At 40.7% G+C, this 21,602-nt stretch overlaps 2 protein-coding genes across 8 annotated transcripts in view; both read right to left on the bottom strand.

Annotated features, from left to right (window-relative positions):
- Positions 1-73: 73 nt before the first annotated feature.
- Positions 74-2,655, bottom strand: cd79a (CD79a molecule, immunoglobulin-associated alpha). The gene is made up of 5 exons (XM_075466724.1): positions 2,515-2,655; positions 1,784-2,098; positions 1,059-1,174; positions 845-907; positions 74-681 (listed from the first exon to the last, which is right to left on the bottom strand). Exons 1-5 carry the CDS (start codon positions 2,552-2,554, stop codon positions 556-558), a joined length of 660 nt encoding a protein of 219 aa, XP_075322839.1. The 5' UTR covers positions 2,555-2,655; the 3' UTR covers positions 74-555.
- A 249-nt stretch (positions 2,656-2,904) lies between these two features.
- The window catches only part of arhgef1 (Rho guanine nucleotide exchange factor (GEF) 1), a 45,908-nt gene continuing 27,210 nt past the window's right edge, over positions 2,905-21,602 (bottom strand). For 2 of the 7 annotated variants that reach the window (XM_075465934.1, XM_075465935.1), the window contains exons 8-31: positions 20,189-20,218; positions 19,281-19,389; positions 18,996-19,071; positions 18,748-18,777; positions 18,152-18,355; positions 17,001-17,142; positions 15,147-15,311; positions 13,455-13,648; positions 13,210-13,356; positions 13,002-13,084; positions 12,651-12,776; positions 12,396-12,510; positions 11,622-11,722; positions 11,371-11,445; positions 11,196-11,271; positions 10,562-10,729; positions 10,365-10,452; positions 10,171-10,278; positions 9,999-10,051; positions 9,751-9,894; positions 9,523-9,648; positions 9,077-9,261; positions 8,556-8,660; positions 2,905-6,230 (exon numbers count right to left, since the gene is read on the bottom strand). In XM_075465934.1, coding sequence (XP_075322049.1) covers positions 8,586-8,660; positions 9,077-9,261; positions 9,523-9,648; positions 9,751-9,894; positions 9,999-10,051; positions 10,171-10,278; positions 10,365-10,452; positions 10,562-10,729; positions 11,196-11,271; positions 11,371-11,445; positions 11,622-11,722; positions 12,396-12,510; positions 12,651-12,776; positions 13,002-13,084; positions 13,210-13,356; positions 13,455-13,648; positions 15,147-15,311; positions 17,001-17,142; positions 18,152-18,355; positions 18,748-18,777; positions 18,996-19,071; positions 19,281-19,389; positions 20,189-20,218 — 2,620 coding nt within the window. In that variant the 3' untranslated portion in view covers positions 2,905-6,230; positions 8,556-8,585. Of the gene's footprint in view, positions 6,231-8,555; positions 8,661-9,076; positions 9,262-9,522; positions 9,649-9,750; positions 9,895-9,998; positions 10,052-10,170; positions 10,279-10,364; positions 10,453-10,561; positions 10,730-11,195; positions 11,272-11,370; positions 11,446-11,621; positions 11,723-12,395; positions 12,511-12,650; positions 12,777-13,001; positions 13,085-13,209; positions 13,357-13,454; positions 13,649-15,146; positions 15,312-17,000; positions 17,143-18,151; positions 18,356-18,747; positions 18,778-18,995; positions 19,072-19,280; positions 19,390-20,188; positions 20,219-20,297; positions 20,674-21,602 lie in introns of those variants that run through there. The other 5 variants (XM_075465940.1, XM_075465936.1, XM_075465938.1 and 2 more) reach the window with 5 other exon arrangements.

Here is a 21,602-nt window from a genome sequence, read left to right as displayed (position 1 = left end):
GGCTACAGATCAAAGGAAACTATGATATCCAAACAAATCAAAGGACTTCGTTAGATTTCTTTATATAGCTTTATTCTTGCAACACTCAAAGAAATAAAAGATAGCAAACATTTTGTCATACATCAGTGATTTATACAGTTAAAATCATTATGCAGTATAATGGTTGACAGTAGTCTTCTGGAAACTTGTCTGGCTTCTTTTTTTTAAACCTTTTTTACCCATTTTATTTCCAATTTATCATCAACATTTTGTAAACAACACAAAACGCTACATTTAGATTGACTAAATGTATACAAGCAATTGAACATAACCTAGGTTTAAAGTTCTGGCTACAGTCTTGAATGAATGATTTTTTAAGATTATTTTGTCAGCTGCTGTTCTAATCCCAAATTACTTAATCTGGTTAAGCAATATTAATTCAGGTTGCTAAAACTGTTGATGTCAGCTATGTACAAAGCTTTCCAAGAGCAAATGTATGTAACAATAAGCTTGATTTTCACACACTTAGTCCTCAACTCTCAAACTAGATTCAGCTCTCTCCCTCTCTGCTTTCATTCATGGTTTCTCCAACTGGATTTCTTCCTTTTCTTCCACAATGTTGCCCACATCCTGGTACGGACCTTGTGCCTGAGAGCGTTCAATCTGATCATATGTTGTGCAACAGTCATCCAGATTCAGCCCCTAGCGTTTAAGACAAGAAAGAAGGCAATCAAGTAAACATAACTCGTTGAAACATAAAGCATTCATATGAAACGTGTTCATTCAGATCTTGTTTTCTTCTATCAGCATATTGGCGGGATGACCTGTGCTGAGTCAAAGAGGATGTGAGTTATTTAATATTCACCTGATATATATTTTCCTCTTCCTGCCTCACTTTCTTCATCTCCAGCCTCTCCAGACTCCTTGACTGTGAAGGGTAGCACAGAAATTGGTCATTTTGCGAGATTGTTCCACTTTCCACTAAGTAAAGTCAAGGAGTTGACATAAAGGATAACTGAATTTGAAATTTTGTAAATTACCCATCACTTTAACATCTGTGTACAATGTGACTTTCTGACCTTTAGCAGAAGAGTGGCGGACGGCAGCAGCACACACAGTAACAATAAGAAGCCTTCGACTGTCAGGATTGTGTTTTTGGTGTTTTCACTGAGGTTTATTGTCTTCTCCATTGGCTCTAAGCGTGCAGAGAGGGATCAGAGTTGGAACAAACTTAACAGGTATGTGAATACAAGAAATTGTTCCAATTTTGTGGCATGAGCGGACATGTGAGAGAAAATAGAGGAAAGAAGCAGTGAAACAACAATTACTTAACAGACTTACAAGGAGATCTATTACAAGATTATTTTATATAACTGTTCTATTTAGAAGAAAGAACACAGTCCAACATACAATTGAATGTATTGTGAGGTCAGAATGAAATGTTTTTGTAAACTATTTAAGGTTATCTCACACATAATCCCAACAGTTTTGTGGTGGTGAGATCAATGTGCAAATAATACCGCTACAGATTAGCCTAACCACAATTTGATCTGGTTTTTGTTGCTATTTTAAGTAAATGACCTGGCAACAGTGAGACCCGTCTCATGATGTAAAGATTAGCTTTGCTGCAATATGTATGGATGTGGCGACTCACACAACTCTTGGATAGACAAATGTTAACAGGCTTTATGGCTTATGAAGTGTAAGCGGTTGTTAGAGCTTGCTTGTCTCCATACACACACATGCAGATAGACATTCCTGATTGGCTTGTACTGCTAACCCCCAACACCCTACTTATACTTACTGTAGACCTGCATGTAGGTGCCATGTGTGAGGACACCAGTGTCGTTCAACAAGCACTGGTACATCCCAATGTCCTCCAGCAGGACAAACTTAAAGGTAAGGTTACTACAATGTACATTCTCGTTCTTGGAATACTTTTCTTCCACACGATCCAGTATCGTCACAAGATGAGCTTTGCTAGAATCATTCTGTCTGTACCAGATGAGATTCGAAGGCACTCCTTCGTAGCAGCATTTAAGGAAAGCTGGGTCCATGAACCGCACCCGCAAAAAGGGCCTATCTGCATGTAAAATCACCTTACTCAGAGCAAGACAGCCTGTGGAAGAAGCAGCAAATACAATAATTGGAGGTATTTTTGTTAAATTTTCAAATTATGCATCAACACCTGCGTTCAAATTCCAAACATGAACTTTTTTTTATAATGTTTAGTGACAAAAATGGATTAAATAAGCTGTAAATGCACTGCATAACTGGTCAAAACTAAGAGAGCAACAATTCAAGCAAACAGCACGGCCACCTGCTCTGACAGGAGATGTGGTTCACTGAAGCAGAGCTCAAAAGAGCTGAATCTAAAAATATCAAATGGAGTACACACCGACATATATGCTGAATATTCTTTAAAACCAAAATGACAACTAATACTTCAATATGAAACCTATGTTCTGCGCATTAAGCGTTTTACTTTTATCGAAATGAACCAAATGTGGTGACTTCTAAAAAGATGAGACTCACCTGTCAAGCTGCAGAGAACAAAGAACATAGATATCCCCATTTCTTTCTTTCTTTTTTTTTTTAAATGTTCAATGCAAGAATGAAGACTGATGAAATAATTCAAGTATAAGTCGACACGTTGATCCAGTCTTCTTTGTTTATGATGACAGACTGGCATTTTGTACGTCTCGGTCAGGATGTACGCTCGACTGATTTTGGACCGCCCAAAATTTGCAAAAGCATGATACACACACACACGCACACATATATATATATATATATTTATAAACTATGATTGAAATTAAGTGGACATAGACATCATCTAGACCTTTTATAATAATCTATGAGGCAACATATATGGCCTTTCTCTATAAAATGACAAAACAGGTTTTATTTACCCAGTTTATTTAAAAAAAAAAAAAAAAAAGAAGAATTAAAAAACAGAACGTACCACAATTTTCCTTAGGTATACATCATTTAAGAGCCTCTTACACAATAAAAATCAATACCAAATACACATTATAGTTCTTGCATATTTATAGTTTATAGATAGACAAAATGGCAGAGGCTAGTATGACAAGGAGCAGTGTTTTTGCTAAACAGGGCACTGGCTGACTGAGTGGGCTCTAATCACACTGATGTAATGGAGGTGGAAACAAAAGAGGCGAGTTGTAGCTTAAAGGTTAATCAACATAAAAAATGAAAACAGCTGTCCACCCTGCACCCATCCAGTTAGCATCCTGGGAAAATCTCTCACTGCTTTTAAGTCATTTGTCTCTGCTATGAGAGCCACCAAAGCAACTATGATTGTGTTCGACTGAAGAGCCCTTTATGAAGCAAAGAGCTTGATGGTCAGAACAAGGCACCACTCTATAAATACACATCGTTTATACATCTTATATAGAATACATGAAGAGGATCTGAAGGAGAGAGTGGGAAGTGCCAGTAATGGTCGTCAGCCAATGAAGCGTGAAGGCACCACCGGATAGCTGACCACTCAAGTTTCTAACAGTTAAAATCACCCTCACTGAGATGATCTCTTCAATTGTATCCCGGAAGTATGCTTAACAGCCACAATACAGAGCATGTTGACACGCAAGGAATTTGTTGTGGTTACAATATTTGCATAATTGTTAAATTCATTCATGCATAGACAAGTTACAGATGAGTCCGGTCTCTCTTACCATTACGGCAAATGCATAGTACATCAATACAAAAGCTTCTTTGAAAAATAACAGGAAAAAAAAATATTAAAACAAACTTCCCCAACCCGTTTCAGTAAATGAAAAGAAATACACATCAACTTCTGGTAAAACTGTGCGGTAAGAAAAGGTGATTATGCTTTCAAGAGAGATTAGCAAGTTATCTGAAGGCGCGTGTAGCTAAAAAGCAACATGCACCTCTTTTTCTCTACCTTTAGTCCTTCGAGCAAACATTTATGTACAATTTCTAAGAAGGAATCATTGGGGAAAATGGCAGTTCTCTTCCAAAACAAACTAATAATTCTGCAACTTGTGACACTCAAGTGACTAAGCTGAGCGAACACAATGAGGTTCAGTAGGTCCAGAAGGTAGAATCTGTTGTTGCCGCAACAACGATGAGAATGCTTTTCAGGAAGTGATCGTGATTACAGTGCTGGTGAAAGCGACATTGGAATGAGACTACAGTTTTCCTTCCTGCAAAGCTTCAGCTTCCTTTGTAACTTCAACTTGCTTCATTGTCTTGTTGCCGCTTTTTTCTTTTCTTAAGCAGAAGAATAGGATCATGTCGCATTTGTTCAATTTAGCACCAGAGCTTTAAACAGTGCATGTTCTCCAGTCCTCAATGAACCACTCCGGGCAGTCTCGCCAGCTTTTACACAAACAGATCTCGGATGCAACTTTTTCCCATTCGCCGTCCTGTTTGTCAACACCACCGAAATGCATGAAGAGAAACCAAAGACCTGCAAATTCAGTTTGAGTTTGGTCGTAGGGCTTGAGCGGTCCAACATACATCATCTTGGAATTGTACATTCATTATTACTGAACTGAAAACGGCATTTTCATCAACTTCCAGTTGAATTTTTCAACGTGCTTTTCACACCTCTTCATTTCTATGTTGCAACGTGCTTGGGAGGAGGAAAAGCACAGGCTGTACTCATGGGACACCACTCAACCTTTTAGGATATTCAATTATACAGAGAAGGCTCGTCAATAAGGAAATTTCAGCGAGGGTTTACCGGTGCTTTGTTAGGTCTTTGGTCCTGTGCGCACAGCCTCAGTTATGCTAGTCTCAGAAATAGAACACAATCATAATTACAATCAACTGCTTAATAAAATACAAAGGCAGCTCAGTTTTGATACAAATATTGCTACCAGGGAAGAATAGATTTATTCATTTTTGTCATTACTAAGCATCTAATGTCATATAATACAATGTATAACCTCAGCTCAAGCTCATGCTTTGGATCAAGAGTCGTAAACTCTCTCTGGGGGAAGCTGACACCGCAGAAGCGTTGTGGACACTTCTGTCGTGTACTGGGCTCTCTGTAGGTTGTGTCTGCGCGTGTGTGCATGTCTACATATTACGTCAGCACAGTTAGCACAAATCCTAATCTCGTATTTTCTACACATTCTCTCATGACCGCCTAGTTCAAGCCATCAACAACAATCTCTAAACCCACTCCTCAGGCCTTTTTTTCCCCTCTCTTGCTCTCTCTCTCCACTCTGATCAGCATTATACATCCCAGGTTTGTCCTCTTCCGTGTTCTCCGACTCTTACACGTCAATCTCTCACATCGGCCCAGTGTTGTAACAGCATCGCTCAGATGAGGCAACTCACTGACCTAACAAGACTCAGAGGAATAAATAAAAGAAGTACATACAAAACTAATCTCCATTATTAACAGCGTGATTGCCTATAGTGCCACTATTTATAAACGTTTTTACGAGACCTAATGACAGTAAGAACTCTCCGAAAAAAAAAACAAACTTGTTCTTAATTAAAAACTTTGTAACACACATACACACACACTGTCTTGCATGCGTCTTTTCGATAATGAGGGCCGCTTATATGAAGCCCATCTGACCAAAAACTGAATCAGGGAGTTTTAAATAATACATTTTGCAAAAACAGTGTGTGTCCAACTTGTTTTGATCACAAACAAAGTGCATCTCTGTTGTACTTTGGCATTGACTAGAAATAACATTATATATCAGCAGTAGTTTTTCAATACATCTTCTAATGCTACAATAGCCCTTTACGGCTTTCTCATTGACTGTACATTGTAATTATCATTGGTATCACTGTAAAATATTTTCCAGCATGCATTTCTCTGGTGTGCGTATGTGTGTTACAGCAGAATGAAATCACTACATTTTGTTAGGCAGCATCTCTCTCACAGCAAATATATTGCTTCGTTTCTTTTGGCACCTCTCCACAAAAACAACCTCCCACTCAAAAGTAGGATATCCATCTTTTTTTTCTTCTTTTCTTTGTATACCTTTCTCTCAAGCACTCACCCAAACAGACACACACATAAACATGCACACACCTCCCATGTTCCATCACTGAACCACTGCACTGTGAACAAAGCCATTACACTCCTCTGACGGGCAGAAAAACTTCCTGCTTGGCTGCCAACAGCTGTGATGCAAAGAAACAATACAGCAACGGGTCCAGGCGAGATGTACGAGGGTTCGGGAATTTCCAGGAAAGCCTCTGAAAGTCACTCAGCCTGAACCAGAGCCAGTAAAAACCTAAACGGAGGGAAAAGATGAAGGAAATTGTAAATGTGAGCCAACAACTTCTTAAAGCTTATAAGGTGGATGACGAGTAAATAAATAACTTCTACTAAGGGCGGGGATGAATATCCCTGAATCATACCTCTGCAGCTTCAGTCATCTAATCAATAACATATCTTCAAAAGCTAGACTGAATTTACAAGGAACAAAAATTCAGACTGGAAATTAGCTGATTAAAATGCCAACAGGAAGTGATTTGCAAATATATTCCCCCGTGGTTTCACCTCAAGCAAAACACAAGCTGCCTCAACTCGTTTAAGCCTTGTTTACAAGATGAGATTTTCCTGTTACAGATAAATGTCTGGAAAAAAATCCTGGGGAAAAAAAAAGTCTTGTAGTGAATGAACACACTGAGACTTTAAAAGCCCCAAACACAAGAGAACCGTGTCAGGCAGAGGAACAACACAACGATCCAAAGACGGTGAGAATCTTGTGGTCTGAACGTGGCTTTATGAGGGCCATTCGAGCTATATGCAGCGTAGCAGCAAGACTGAAGACACTTCAGCGGTAGACATCCTTATGTTATCAGAATCTGATCTATATTTAATCTACAACAACCGTTGCTCCAAATTTTAGACACAGTCTGAGCTGAATCACTTTCATAACCCTTTGTGGTGTTCCCACTGACAGCTCTCTGGGTGGGGGCCATGTTTTCTGCCAATGAGTGGGGAGCAACAGCTCCTTAAAGCTGCAGTCTGCAAGATTTGTTGTTGTCATTCGTAAAGTCCTAATTTTTGGCATTTTAAGAGTTTACATGATCTATCAGAACGCTTGAAGTTGAAAACGGTGACCTCCGTAGTCGCAAAATGCAAGAAATGCTTATTTTTTAACCGAAAAATAAAAAGTTATTCAACTTCCTGTCCCGCCCCATCAAAACACATGAGAACTCGTGCACGTCTAAGTGCACGCCAGATGCGCGTACACAACTCCTCATTCATCAACTCACCTGTCATTTGCGATCATGGAAGACACAGTAAGTAGACTAGCCCGTAATGAAGTTCAATAGTCTAGATAAATAAGCGTGGGGACGAGCCTACCTTGTATCGCGCGTGCACAATCGGTGATTGACAGGCAGCAGAGCCCAGCTCGTAACCTGATTTGTTACCTTTTACCGGTCCGGTCTGCAATTTTGTAAACAAACCTGCTGGCTTTGGAGGGACCTAGCGGGACATATAGGGGACCTAGAGAACTAATTTTTTATTGTATTGGGGTATTTAATGTACTACTTTCAGAATCCCCGGACAGTTCCAGGCATTATGCTTGAAAAAGAGTTGCAGACTGCAGCTTTAAGGTGTGCAAGCCCTCTCTTTTAACTGCACGCTCATTTCTATGTTTAGACTGTGATGTAGATTTTTGTTTTAGAAATGTATTACAAGCTGATTAAATATATTGCATAATTTACATTGCCAAAGTTCAGCTGTTAAATCAAATAGTTTTGTGTCATATCAGTGATTTGTTTATCTATTTATTTTCTTTGACAAAAAAAAAAAATAAAAAGCAACGGAACAAAGTCCTCAAAGAGTTTTGATGCCATTATTTTTACCAGGGGGTGTATTGTTTCATTATTGTATCATTTCATTTATACTGCCGTTCCTTGACTTTTCAGATTAAAAAGTGCTTTATAAATCGTCCATGACTGTATCACTATTGCTTTTATTATCATCATCAAATTAAAACCTCTTTTCCGAACTGAAACAAGGACGACAGATACCTGGGTGTTCACCTGGACAACAGACTGGATAAAGGAACACTAGATCCTCATTTGTAAGTCGCTCTGGATAAAAGCGTCTGCTAAATGTATAAACATAAACAAACACTGAGGCCGTCTACAAGAAGGGATAGAGCAGAAATTATTTCTTGAGGAACCTCAGGTCCCTAAGTATTTTGCAAATCAAGTTTAAGGCTGCGGTCTGCTTTGGATCTGTTGTGGCGGCAGCCTCAGAGCCGGTGACTCAAAGAAACTGAACAAACTGATAAACAGCTGGGGTGTCATCTCTGTGGTGGAGACTGCTCTGGAACCCCTAGAGTTGATTGTGGAAAGAACAAAAATCCACAAAAGCTGCAGAACAAGGCATCTTCAGCTCTGCTGCAACATAGAACAGATTCCTGCTCACAGTTAGAACCATACACATTGACTGTTTCTATTAAATGACCAATTTAACGGAGTGCTGTTTTCTTCTGCATATTCATTTTTTTCCTGTTAAAACAAAAGCCGGGGGGGGGGCATTTAAACATTTTTGGACTTGAATCAGACTTCGGTGCCTAGCTCAGTGTTCTCACCTCGTGGCCAGCAGGTGGTGTGATGGTGTTTTACTGGAAGTTTCCCCCCTCCAGTGAGAACTTAGAAAGGGCCTTGTGAAGCTTGTGGTGCTCCTCTTCAACAGTCTGCAACAAACAAAATCAATATCACCTTAGGAACGAAGAACAAACTCACTTACAGACATACACAATTCAGCCTCCTTTTCTTAACATCCTCTCTTCATCTCCCTCGCCGTTTCCCTGACACATCCCATTGCAAGTGCTGGACATAATAGCCATTTTCAGAGAAGTCCAATTTCACAAGGCAATTTTCTGCAGTAACAGCAGTGCTTAAATGGTTTTCTGTTCTCTGCTATCTCTTTTGTGCCATTTAGCCCCATTTTGCCCAGCGTTGGCGCCTTACTTAAGTCATCCTCACTGAAATGTCCAGGTCTGTGTCTCCATCCACTCAGCTCCAATCTTTTGTTGTCCCACATCCTCCCCTGCCTGTCATACAGCCTGCTCTCCTCTCAATATTCTCATCAATCTTCCTCTCTGTTCACCTGTAATCTCTTTAGTTGGTTTTCCAGGCTGTGCAGCCTCCTGTGCACTTCCTCCATCCTCTCCTGGGACAACACCAGCGGCGCGCTGATGCTCTGGTCCTCATCTCCTTTTGTCTCCGCGCCTTCTTTTTCACAAGGGATATTGTTCACCTCCTCAGCAACTTGGTCCATGGTCTGACTTTCTCCTGTGAACAAAGAGATTCGATTAAGATGGGTGAAGGTGACATCACATTCTATCAATTAGAGGTGAATATTAGCTCTGTCTGAATGTAATCCAGCTTTATGTGATGGGGAAGAGGGATTTACATACTTTAATGGAACGCTTTTTTCTCTACCTTTAGTTTTTTTACTGAACTAAGACATGAAAGTGGAACTGAGCTTCTCTTCTTTGTATGTGAACATATTCGAATAAATGCATTTCTTCTGAATAAAACTCTTAAGCTTACCTTTAGACTGAGAGCTATCCATTTCTTGACTGGGCCCCTCGGATTGCTCCTCTTCATTTTCTTCATCAAGTTGTGAGTCTTCTGATACACTGATGCTGCCGATCAACAGTCTTTTCAGCGACATGACTAACAGGGGAGACAGATAGGGTGGTTGTGTTAGTACACGCAAGCCACCATAAGATGGAAATACAGAAAAGACAGGAAGAAAAAAGGAAGACCCTTTTTTACCTTCATCCAAAGCAGTGTTGGCCAAATTCTCCTGATCACTGTTAGAGTGGCCTATCAAGTCAAAGCCTTTTTCTGACAGGAAATCTATCAGACTGTGCCTCAGATCTATTGACTTGTGAACGGTCAAGCTGTCCTTATCTTGATCTACAGATGGAAACAGGGCTCAACTTTGGCTTTGTGCCTTCACAAATGTGTAACATGATAATAACATAATGTTTATGCAGTTGTAAGCTCTACTGCAGTCTCACCAGTGACACTTTTCAAACTTCCATTCTCAGTCGGGCTCAAGGGGGCGTTCAGTCTGATGAAGACAAAGCAGCAGGAGAAATGAGATTTTTTTTTTTAGGTCAGTCAACTTCTGGTGGGAAAAGAACATATCTTGTTTTTCTGCACACACCAAATACACACAAGGACACGTACGTGGAGGGACTGAAGGGAGCTCCTCCACCTCCGGAGGGCAACGTCAACCTCATGGGTGCTCCACTCTTCTTCAGCTCATCCACTGCCGACTTTATCACCTCAGTCCAACTAAAAACACACAGATAAATGAGCGTAGAGTTCGTCGTTTGATTTAATTTAACACAATTGGTCCGACATTTGTCTTTGACACTCACGTTTTCATTTCCCCAACAGACTGAGCTACTAGTTCGTAGATCTGAGCACCACTTTCCCAGGTAAATATCACATAGAAAGCCTTTCGATCTGACAGAACAGGGGAAAAAAAAAAAAAAAACAGCAATTGGAAGGGTAAGTAATACTGATATTGTAATGAATGCCACCCATGTTTCTCTGTTAAACTACTGGAGCTAACCTGTTGCCACCTCACGGAGGAAGACCGAGTCCAGCTTAATAATGGGGCTCAGCATCTGCTTGCCCTCCTGTAAGGCGATGTTACTCTTGCTCTGACATTTGAGGACCATCTTGTCGTCCTGCTTCTGTAGGAGCACAAGCATGTCCACGAGCAGCACACACTGCACCTCTGAGAGACGGGGAGCAGAGGGAATGGGAGGGTCACAGGAGAAGTGTAGTCAACTCCATGCAGTGCATTAATTCCTGACATTCTTGATAGTTCTGTTTATTACTAAAAGCATCTTTTATCAGCTTTAAATGTTTACACTGCTCATAGCCTTTATTGTTTCAGTCTTGTGAATCTTTCCCCTTGCACTGCGTCGAGGGTTTACATGACTGACCTGAACTAATACGAAAGGAGAAGTAAATGTCAGCCAGCTGCAGTGCAGCTGGGTTTTCTATTACAGCAATTTCAATGTGCAAATATCAAAAAGGGAAATGAAATCAAATCTACACCATGTTGGCTCAAAATAAGCGTTTTTTTTTGTTGTTTTTTTTTCATTTTTGGAAGCAATTTGCATGAGTGAAGGTTAAAACAAAATATGCACATTTGTGGTGCGAAAACATTTTTAAAGTCATTCAAAGTATTCATTTACCGAGAGCCTTCTCCTTGGTGACTTTCCAGGTTAGTGGACCTACATAAAGCGGCTTTTTCTGAGTCAAGTCGATGTTCTGGAAAAGACAAAATAATGAAACGATATGGCAATGCAAATGTAAAAAAAATAAAATAAAAATCTGTGCAAAACATAGACATTCTTGTAAGAAAAGTACCTTATATTCAGTATAAAGGTCATTACTGGGTTTGAGCCCTGATGTGTCCAATTTTCGCTGGTACTCCTTCAGAGCCTGTGAGCAGAGAGGGAGATTGGAGGGTCAGAGTTCCCTTGGACCGCTCAGCGCTGAAGCAGTAGCAGTCTAACAAGCACAGACCTTCAGAGGTCTAACAATGAATGCACTAGACACCCATCGGTGCTCAATTACCACATAACAGTTTATTGAGCGGTGGGTTGTGTGTTTCTTACCAACAGGTTCTCCATCACTTTGACGGCTTCATTGACATGGTTGAGGATGCTTCTGCAGCACTCTGCACTCTGCAAGATCCTGTCCTTCTCTATTGGGTCCTCTGTGGAGAGAGAAATACAAAAAACAAAGGGCTGAGGAAAAAACACATTTCACACCAAGACCCAAAACTAAAGCAACTCCTTTATGCACTGACACATATTGCTTTGGAAGAAACAATTTTATTGGTGCATATTCAGTTTTTGTTTCTTATTCTCTAAAAATTTTATAAATAAAAAACGGAAATTTGTGTCTGATCAGAGACGGTGCTGTACCATTTATACTCCCGCTGATCTTTCTGTAGTATGAAATACTAAATAGTATAAAATACTAAAGAAAGATCATCAACTTTTATTTTATTGAACACCATACAAGGTTCCTTAGGAAGACTACTCGACCTGATTCGGCATTTTTATATGACTGTTTTTAAAAAATATTAATGAAGTAGCTTTAATTGTCAAGCATTAATCATTTCTTCTCATCAAATTTGCCCTACAGGTAAATAAGGAAAAAAATAAAAATAAAAATAAATAAAAAAAAAAATCAATCAATAATCTTTGTCACAATATAAAGTACATCAACATTAATTAATTAGAATAATTAACACACCTGGCATTACTACATTAATACAATTAAATATGCTTGTTGTTGCATGTAGTCATGCAATATTGTTGGTGGCATACGGACGCACACAAAGTGAGCAGAAAAATACATGGGAGGGACACCCACAGACACACCTGTGTTCTTTGCTATGTTCTCCAGCAGCAATGGATACTTTGTAAGCCTCTGCATCTCTATTGGAATGATGTCCTTGAGCTGCAGCCTGCGGCACTGTGGTTTACACTCCGCTTCCTGAGATTGATACACACAAACGGACTCAGAGTAATGCCCCTCCTGTGACTTCTAGCATCTGGGAGTTCATCTGTGAAGGGTTATCCCTTGAACCTTTAGGAATTTATTTCAGAGTCAGTTTCTGAGTGTGCGGCTGGTACCAGGATGAAAGAGTTGAAGCGTGGGTCTTTCTTCTGCCTGCTCTTTATCTGCTCCAGGGCATATGACTGGTGACTGCAAAACCGGGCTGTCAATTTCTGGAACCACTCTCCCTCTGGACCGTCAAACTGAAACACAAACACACACAAAAAAAACTTCTGATAACGAGTGGATAAAACCCAAGGGTAAAAAGTGATGACTAATATAGAAGGTTTCAGTGAGATACACCAGATTACCAATAAGTTAAAAAGATTTAATTCTACAACTAAATCGCAGTGAATTACAATTTGACTGAAAGACACACAGGAAGAAAAAAAAATGTTTCGATGCAGAAAAAGATTAAAACAACTCACTCTGTTTAGTACTGTGGTGCTGATGGATTTCACTATGAACTTGTTATCCAAGCGCAGTTTCTTCAGGTTCTCATAGAAGTTATCTTAGATTCAGAACCAGAGGCAAAAACTTTCAGTATACAAAGACCAAGTCCTCTTTCCTCCCATCAGTTTAAGGAACACTAAGTACGACTGCTGAGTTCAAAAGGTGCTCTGAAGCAGCACTTACAGTGCATTTCAATGATCTCATCCAAGCTTGGGAAAATGGTAGCCAGCTCAGTGGTTGTCAGGAGCTCCTCCCTCTCCAACGGCTTGGAGAAGACCATCTGGAGGACACTTAGCATTCGCACGTGGGCATGCTCCGTTGCAAACAACTCTGCGAGCAAAGAAAGAGTGAGTGACACCGCTGGTGAGTGACACCATAGAGCATAGGTAATTGAACCCATCATCTGTTCGTGCCTTGTTCCACCTCACCATTTATGACTTCCTGCCTCTTGATCTCCTTCTTGCTGAGGCTGGACAGACCTTCATGAGGTGCCAGCTCTCTCCAGTTGGGTGGGTCCTGCTCAAACTCCAGGAGGCGTGGCTCCACCTCCTCCAGCTGTGGGGAGGGGCTGGTTGGAGAGTGGCTCTGTCCTTCAGGAGTTAAAACTTGGCCCTCACTACTGCTGAAGTGGAGAAGAATTGATTTAGAAGTATGACCCAGGCAGCTACTTAAACTTAATTAGAGACGGCCCATCTTTTTGGTTGAACAAGTGGATGCTTTGGGACAACGGTTGCTTTGATAGATGATAGACTGAATATCTAGCAGACAAGCCATCTGTTCATGCCATTTTGTTATAAATGCAAAAAAAATATATATAAAGTAAGAGCCTAGCATAAACTACACGTAGTGGTAATACAATTTTGCAAATTCTGCCAACTGACTAACTACTGATTGTTTATAGTGGTTACCAATTAACCTAATAGAATGAAAATCCCGTAATTCTTCTGTTTCATGAATCAGTGTTTCCCCAACATCTGCACAAGCCTACAGGGCCAACAGTCCAATAAAACCACCTGCCAGACATTTAAAAAAAAAAAAGAAGCTGTAAAACCAAATAATGCTGAACAGGAAAAACACAGCCAGTTGCATTTTGGAGGTTTTGTGCAGCACTTTTCTGAGCCAAAAAAAATAAATAATCCTACATATGTTCTCTACCAAATCTATTACATCAGCTCAGTATGATAGCTTCTATTGCATTTACAGCTGCATTAGTTTCCTCTCCTCTCCATCGTACCACATCTGTGTGCGTGAAGGAGAGGAGTGTTCTTAAATGATAAAGATAAAAGTTGGTCGAAAGCCCAAACATCTGAAAGTCGGGCAAAAAATATCTGCATCTGGCATCAGTGCGGACAATTCAAGGCTGTAAACCAACACAAAAATAAAGCTAAAACAGGAAAAAGATGTTGGCTGCACACACACACACACACACACACACACACACACACACACACACACACACACACACACACACACACACACACACACACACACACACACACACAGTGGGAAGGTGAGACATGAGGCGTGATGGAACCCACACTATCAGGCAAAATCTGTCAACCAAGAGGAAACACTGACTGAAACACAAGTTTTTCAATTAAGTTGAATTCTGTGAGCCTGTACAGGATACTTTACCGTCTACTCCGAGGTGCTGACACACGAAAACTGGCCATGTTGTTGGGATTTATATTCGACAAACAGCTAATCTTTAATAAAGAGCTGGCATTTAATGCTTACCACAGGGTCAATAATGACCTGACTAAAAAATCATTCCCCTGAAGAGCTAAGTGTCTCAGTGGAAATGAGAGTGCTGTTCAACTGTTACTCACTCCCCGTTGGTCACAGCACATTAGATACAGATCCATCTGACTGTCAGCTGTAAGTCAATTAAACCGGCAACCTGATTAATTTGTTTTACAAGAGAAAACACTCATGTACCTTATCCACATTAACTACAACAACCATTACACAAATATTCATCTAAACAACACAACTCCAAAAAGACTTTCCAAATATTTCTGAATGAGACAGGCGGCTGCGCTGATCCTGTTTTACATGTCTGTCCCTGCTGTGCGCCACTCCAGCCAGAGAGGCATTGAGAGGAGGTTTTCCCATCTTACGGATGGAGGTGCTGGGGGCTGAGCGCGGTAGGTGTTGTTGGCATGGTCGAAGGAGGCTGGAGATCCACATCACTACGCGAGCGAGACTGTTTGGCACGAGATGAGCCACGGCGCCGAGACGAGTGCCGGTCCACACGGGCGCTCTCGCTGCGCCCAACTTTCCTACTGAAGGGAGGGAAGGTGGAAGAGGTCGGGGGAGGAGGGAGATGTGGATGAGACAAGACAGAGGCAGAATAAAGAGGGAAAAGGACAGATGGGGCAAAAAGATGCCAGGGGGAACAAAGAGGAAACGAAAAGAGAGGTCCAAGAATGGAGACGGGAGACTCCAAAAGAAAGTGAAATTTGATTTGATTGTAAGGGTAAAGAGGATGATGGAAGGATTAAATCAGAAGATTTACGCAAAAAAGAAAAGATGAGGAGAGAAATTGAGTGACAAGCAAATATGCATGACACATGACATGCATATATTACAATGAAACATATGGAGTATGTTTCACACACTTAAGAAAAGGCAGCATTGGAATGCCATTCTACAAAAGTATGTAAAGTAGCCATTATTGCCTCTCCACTACATGAAAGCTACTAAATAGCTTTCAGTTAAGCAACTTTATTATTCTTTTGTCTCAACTGTTCTCTATTTTCACACGATGTGCATACACAACTAGAAGTAATCCAGCTGATCTGAACAACAAAGCCAATTCCGTCATAAGCAGGTTAAAATACTTAGCCATGTTCGTGTTGCATCAGTACAGGAGCACAAAGCTCAGTGTGAGGTGCGCATGTATGTGAGTGTCGTGTTCTCTGTTTGCATCATATGTGATCAGTATAAGGCCTGAAGCATGTCCGTGACTCTGTCAAGGCGCTGACACCCACCTTGTCTTCCGTCTGCAAAAACACGGACACCACACTGTTACACACTCCTCTTTGTAGAACTATTGTTAGCCACAGTAACAACCACAACATGCATATGCACACCCCAAACTGACATCCTAAAGGTATTTTTAAACCACTGTCACAGCTGCATGCCAGATATGATGCCAAAGCCCCTGGAACAACAAGTAACCGCAAACACTGAGGAGACAAGCAAGGCGGAGGACGGGTCCTGACCACGACAGACGCAGACACTTTGGAAAGCACATGGAATGAGCAGCTAAAATACAAAGCTAAATGCACGCTTCACTTTTGACTATTAACTTTACAGCAATATAATGTGAAGATTTCTTTAAGAACTTTAGACAAAATATTAACAGTTTGACTACATATCCAAACCTGTTTAGTGGACAAAAAAAAGTTATAGCTGAGGAATAAATACAAATGTCCGTCTAGGGGAATACCAGCGTACACCAGTGTACTACCATCATGCTCCTGAATCCAATAAACAAAAACATACACGATCGTCAGAGTTGTACAAAATGATGCCAGCAAATACTGCAATGAAGCTCTGTTGTAAAAATGAGAGGATCACAACAGGACACACAAAAGAAACAGAATGGTAGTGGGAAGAGAGCACATGATCTATTGTGAGGAAGAAAAAGGAGAGAGAGTACCAGGGAGAGGGAAGGCAAAGGGAGTGAGTTCACCTGGTGAGGATCCTTCTAAAAACTGCAAGCTGTTAGCTCGCGAGCAACAGGCAGCATGACAGAAGCTTGCACACAGCAGGGACAGACTGCCGGGGGAGTTTTACCATGCTCCCTCAGCCTGGGCAATTCAGACACATCTGGCTTCCCCCCCACTTTCCCCTGGTTGTTTCGCTAAAAAGTCTATTTAGAAATGCCCACTCTAATCCTGTAAGCGTTTATATTGTCTTCATGAGAAACTAAACTGCAGTTTGACACTCATCTCGATCCTTCTTACTTGTCTTTCTCCACAGGCTCTTCTGTGGATATGTCGTTGGGTGCGATTGGCTCGACAAAGGTAGGCCCAGATCCAGACCAAACCGGGGACACGTCACCCCCGTCCGACAGAGTCGGAAGCTCCAAGCAATTGCTTGAGACAACTGGAGGAGGAGAAAAGCAAATATGCAATCCTTATATATAAATATATGTATATAAATATACAATTAAATACATGATAAGAATTACTCCGGAACCTTTAATGTTTTTATGAGAAAACAAGTTCTATCAAGTTTAAAAGCTGATATAATGTAACAGTAGTACAATGTTTATATGCCCAAATACATGCTTATTAAAGGTTTAGTACATTGGTTGAAAACTATAATATGGACTTTTGTATCATACAATTATTTAGGTAATGATGGTTGGATGGTTATTCAGAAATACATGAAATATAAATTTCATAACGAGAAAGATGATTTTTTTCATGCATTTCCTGTTTAAAATATCAAAGATGACTGGTGGGAGTGCTGGAATGACTTAGTAAGTGTATTCTAATAGCAATTAATCCCACAATTCCTCTATCTATACCACTGCTTTAACCCATTACGACCTAAAGCAACACAACCGCCCATTCATCTTTCAAGCCTGAGGCAATGCACGTGTTGCATTAAAATTTTCGAGACACACTAATATATTAAAAAATTATTGATAATATTAAGGGTGAAGTCGGTAATTTACAGTGAAAGATGAAAGTTTAACCTCGCAGCTGTTTTTTATTTTGCGTCTCTAGTTTCGTCTCTTCACAGGCGAAGAAATAAAAGGTTTTAATGGACAGTTTTAAGTGGTCCAGAAAACCCTCAGGTTATGGAAGGCTCGTTTAAACAAAGCCGTAGGTCTGAATGAGTTAACATTTACAGTTTTTATTTTGTTTAGAGTGGGACTGTAAACAGAGATCACTCTCTTTGCCCAATCTTTGGGTGAGCGGCGGCAACAGTCGAGTCCCGCCATGAAGTTTGCATTTTGGTTTGTGAAAGAAATATTAAAAAAAGAACTCAATTTATTCATTTTAATGTAATGTAAATAATTTCTGTAAGTCCAGTCTAAAACCACCCCAAAAGACTCCAACTTGCATTATCTATGAGTCAATGTCCAAATCACTGAGCGGTTTACCATCACTGTTTGGAGACTCTGGGCAAACAATGGTGCTGATGTTGATGCCTGACCCATCCGGGACCTCTGACCCCGGCAGTGAGGTCGAACCTCCACTGGAACCAGACTTTCTGCTGGTGGGGGCATGGACTGTAGGGTCGGCAGTCAAGGAGCCTCTGCCAGATGAGGTGCCTTTACGCTCGAGAGGCACTTTTTCCTTATCCACTGAGGAAGAGGAGGAGTGTGACAACTTAAACACATATAAAAGAGAAATAATGCAGTTGCAGGAGAAAAAAAAACAAAACAAAACACTTTGATGAATTAAAAAGAGACACAGACAAGCGGTTTGAGTGAGTACAGTGCAATCAGGGCCTCTGAAGAAGATCAAAAGGTTAGTTTGGTTCAAGGGAACATCCAATATCTGTAAAGTGAGCATCCTCTGGACACCACAATCAACAATTCACACAACTTCCTGGAAACACAAACTCAGCCAAACAATGTTAACCCACATCATCACCCAGTTTGATTTCGAACATGCAGACATGCTTGTAGTTTGATTAGTAGGGATGTGATGACTCTAAATATAAAAAGGGAGTTGGACTCTGAACAAAGAGTACCTTCAGTCTCCGTTTTTGGTTTGCCCTCGGCTGCAACGGGAAAGAAGGGCATGAAAACGTGATCACGGACATCAGTAAGCAAAGATACAGCTAGTTGTTGTTTCACATGTCAATCTAATGCACGGCTACATGTCTAATAGGCACACAGGTCTATTGTGGATACTTTTGAATACTCAAAAATGGCCTAAATGAAAATACAAAATAATAATGTTTATACAAAAAAAAAAAAAAAAATAGCAGAAACATACCATTGCCTGCGATCCAGGAAGGGATACCATGGAACACCCCTCTGGGCTTGGCCTTGGTAGATTCCTCCTTCTTAGTCTGGAAATATAATGTAGACAGGGTTGAAGACAGAAGGTGAACACAAAGTCAGATCCAATGCCAGCAAAAAGACAAAGTACTACCAGAAAGGGGTTTAATGAGGGTATTGCAGTACAGTTATTGAGCAGCTGGATTACTGATTGGTTACTGGTTTATTTTCTCTAACAGGATACACATGTTGTCCTTCTGCATTGATGATGGTACTTTACTTTGAGCTGTCTCCTGAAGAAGCCTCCTCTGGACTTCTTACTATCAACAGCCCTGGTCTTGACCCCAAGGTGTTTCATGTAGACGGCCACAGCAGAAAAGATGGATTGGCTAGAAAAAAAAGTTTTAGACTTATTAATTGAAATTAAAAAAAAAAACAACACAAAAACGTTGGTTTATAATCACCAATTTCTTTTTTTTTTTTTTTTTTATAGTCGAAAGACTTGTCTAAGTGCAAAACAAATCTTTAGCAAAACAGTTTTCACCTGAAGATGCATCTGCCCTTTATAAATTTCACATTAAAGCTGCCAAAAAAAAGTACAATAAGCTACAGCAATGTGTCTGCACTGGTGGAACGCTAAGAGGTTTAGAAAAAAATGGGTTGTGCAAATGAGAGAAGAGCCCAATGATGATTGAAAAAAAATTAAAATACGATGGACGGATGCAAAAAAGAGGAGAGGGAGGTGGAGAAATCATTGAGAGGAGGAGCTTAAAGGAGTGTGGATGTGATGACACAACAGAGAAAACCTGAAATGCAGAGGACTCAAAGTCAACAAAAACTAAGGGTCATTCAACAAGGTTGAATCACTTCTTTTTGTCAAACCTATGTGCAGAAAACTTAAGAGAGAAGCATTAAGAATGCATCTTAGTAAAAAAAAAAAAAAAAAAAAAAAAAAAAAGACAGTGCAGTACTGGTCTTTGAAATAAAGATGCACATATCTAATTATCTCTACTGGAAGACACAGCTTTGTATGTATTTGGCAGACTTGAACCAGAACGCAAAAATCTTGTGGTTTGACCACACCCAGTGTGAGCATGCAGATTTAAACTATACCACATGTGCAAAAGCACTTACTCAAAAGAACATATCTGCAAATATTTCCCACCTAATTTAAAGAGCATAACTTACCATTTTTCCTCGTCCGAGACGATTGTCGGTCTGAAAGAAAAGACAAGACGCGTGTGTCAGTGACAGCAGAAAAGGCGGCACGTAAACCATGGCGCAGCATCAACCTCACCTCTTCCTTTTAAGTAACATTTTTTCTCTCTCTCGCTCGACTGATCACTAACTCTGTTTTGGGCCTGTGGAATCTAAAACGGGTAAGCTTCTTTTGATCCAACTCAAAGCTGACTATTTTGTGGTTGTGTTCAGAGCTGAAGCTATTGATCATATTCTAAAATGCTCAAAAAAGGGGAAAAAAAAAAAAAAAGATCAAACACGGGAAATCAAAAGCATCAAAAGCTGCACTTCTGCCTGCTCTAGTAAATTTGAAATTGAACTTCCACACTTGAAGATCTGCAGGCGAGTCAAACTATTGTCTCCAAACTGTCTCAAACTATCTGCAGCGGTTGGTCTCTCCTGGAAAATGTCTGCAATGGGAATTCAGAAATTAGAAATGCTCCAGCGCAGCGGAAATGTCTATTTAACCAGGTTCTTGTCTGATGCAACATGCAGGCAAGACTGTAGAAACTTGACACTGATGTTTTGAGACGAACATAAAGAATGGGAGGGGTTTCCCCGGGATTTCCCTGCATAATCCAATCGAACAGTCCGGTTGCCTTGTTTGCCTCAACGGAAAAACCAATGAGCGACAAATGGGGCGAGGTCACTGTGTTGTGGTCAAGTGAGAGGGGGGGTGTGCGTGTGTGGAGGGGTGACCGGGTGCAAGAGTGTGGGAGTATGTAAGCGTGGGAAGGACAGAGAGATGATTGTCAGGAAAAATGAATTGAGTGAGGCTGAATGAATCAATTTTGCAATGGAGATAAGAGATCCAACTGTGTGATAGAGAACGAGTGTGTCGAAAGATTAATTATAATGACTCTGATGTAGGCTGCTCTGCAGACCTTTTGTGTCCTCCCCACTGCCATCGATGTTATATCAATTGGACGAGAGCCGTGTGCAAAGCGCACCTCCTTTCATTTGTGTTGTTTATTTTTTTCTTTCTCCTGACAAACTGATGTTAGTCTTCTGCCCTCTCCCTGGCCTCCTTTCCCTCGCTGTCTGACTCGCTTCTCGTGGAGGATGAAACATCGTAGCTGGCAACGGGGTCAAGGATAGATTAACTTTCCCCTAGATCTCTTGTTTTCTTTCTTCAGCTGCACCCAGGGCAGAAGCTATCCAGCACAGATAACCCTCAGGCCTTTTCGCTCCTGTGTCTCTTCTGCTGCATTACCCCCTCCACCAACGCCACTCCCCATCCTCCAAAATTGGCAAAATGCCAGCTGAGAGCCTTCCTGCCAGCGTGGCATTGCTGACTCCATATTCTCCTCTCGGCCTCCTCATTTCAGTCTTACTCTGTTGCTTTGTTTCGATCCCATTTCTT

The sequence above is a fragment of the Odontesthes bonariensis genome, chromosome 5 (genome assembly GCF_027942865.1).
Source record: "Odontesthes bonariensis isolate fOdoBon6 chromosome 5, fOdoBon6.hap1, whole genome shotgun sequence".
Lineage (NCBI taxonomy): Eukaryota > Metazoa > Chordata > Actinopteri > Atheriniformes > Atherinopsidae > Odontesthes > Odontesthes bonariensis.
Note: the sequence above shows the minus strand (reverse complement) of the source record. Positions and strands in the feature narration are given on the sequence as shown.

Coding starts and splice junctions, on each gene's coding strand:
- cd79a (XM_075466724.1), bottom strand. CDS start 2,554: ATGGGGATATCTATGTTCTTTGTTCTCTGCAGCTTGACAG. Junction 1,175..1,783: donor CACCTACATGCAGGTCTACA/GTAAGTATAAGT, acceptor CTGCACGCTTAG/AGCCAATGGAGAAGACAATA. Junction 682..844: donor AAGAGGAAAATATATATCAG/GTGAATATTAAA, acceptor CTTAAACGCTAG/GGGCTGAATCTGGATGACTG.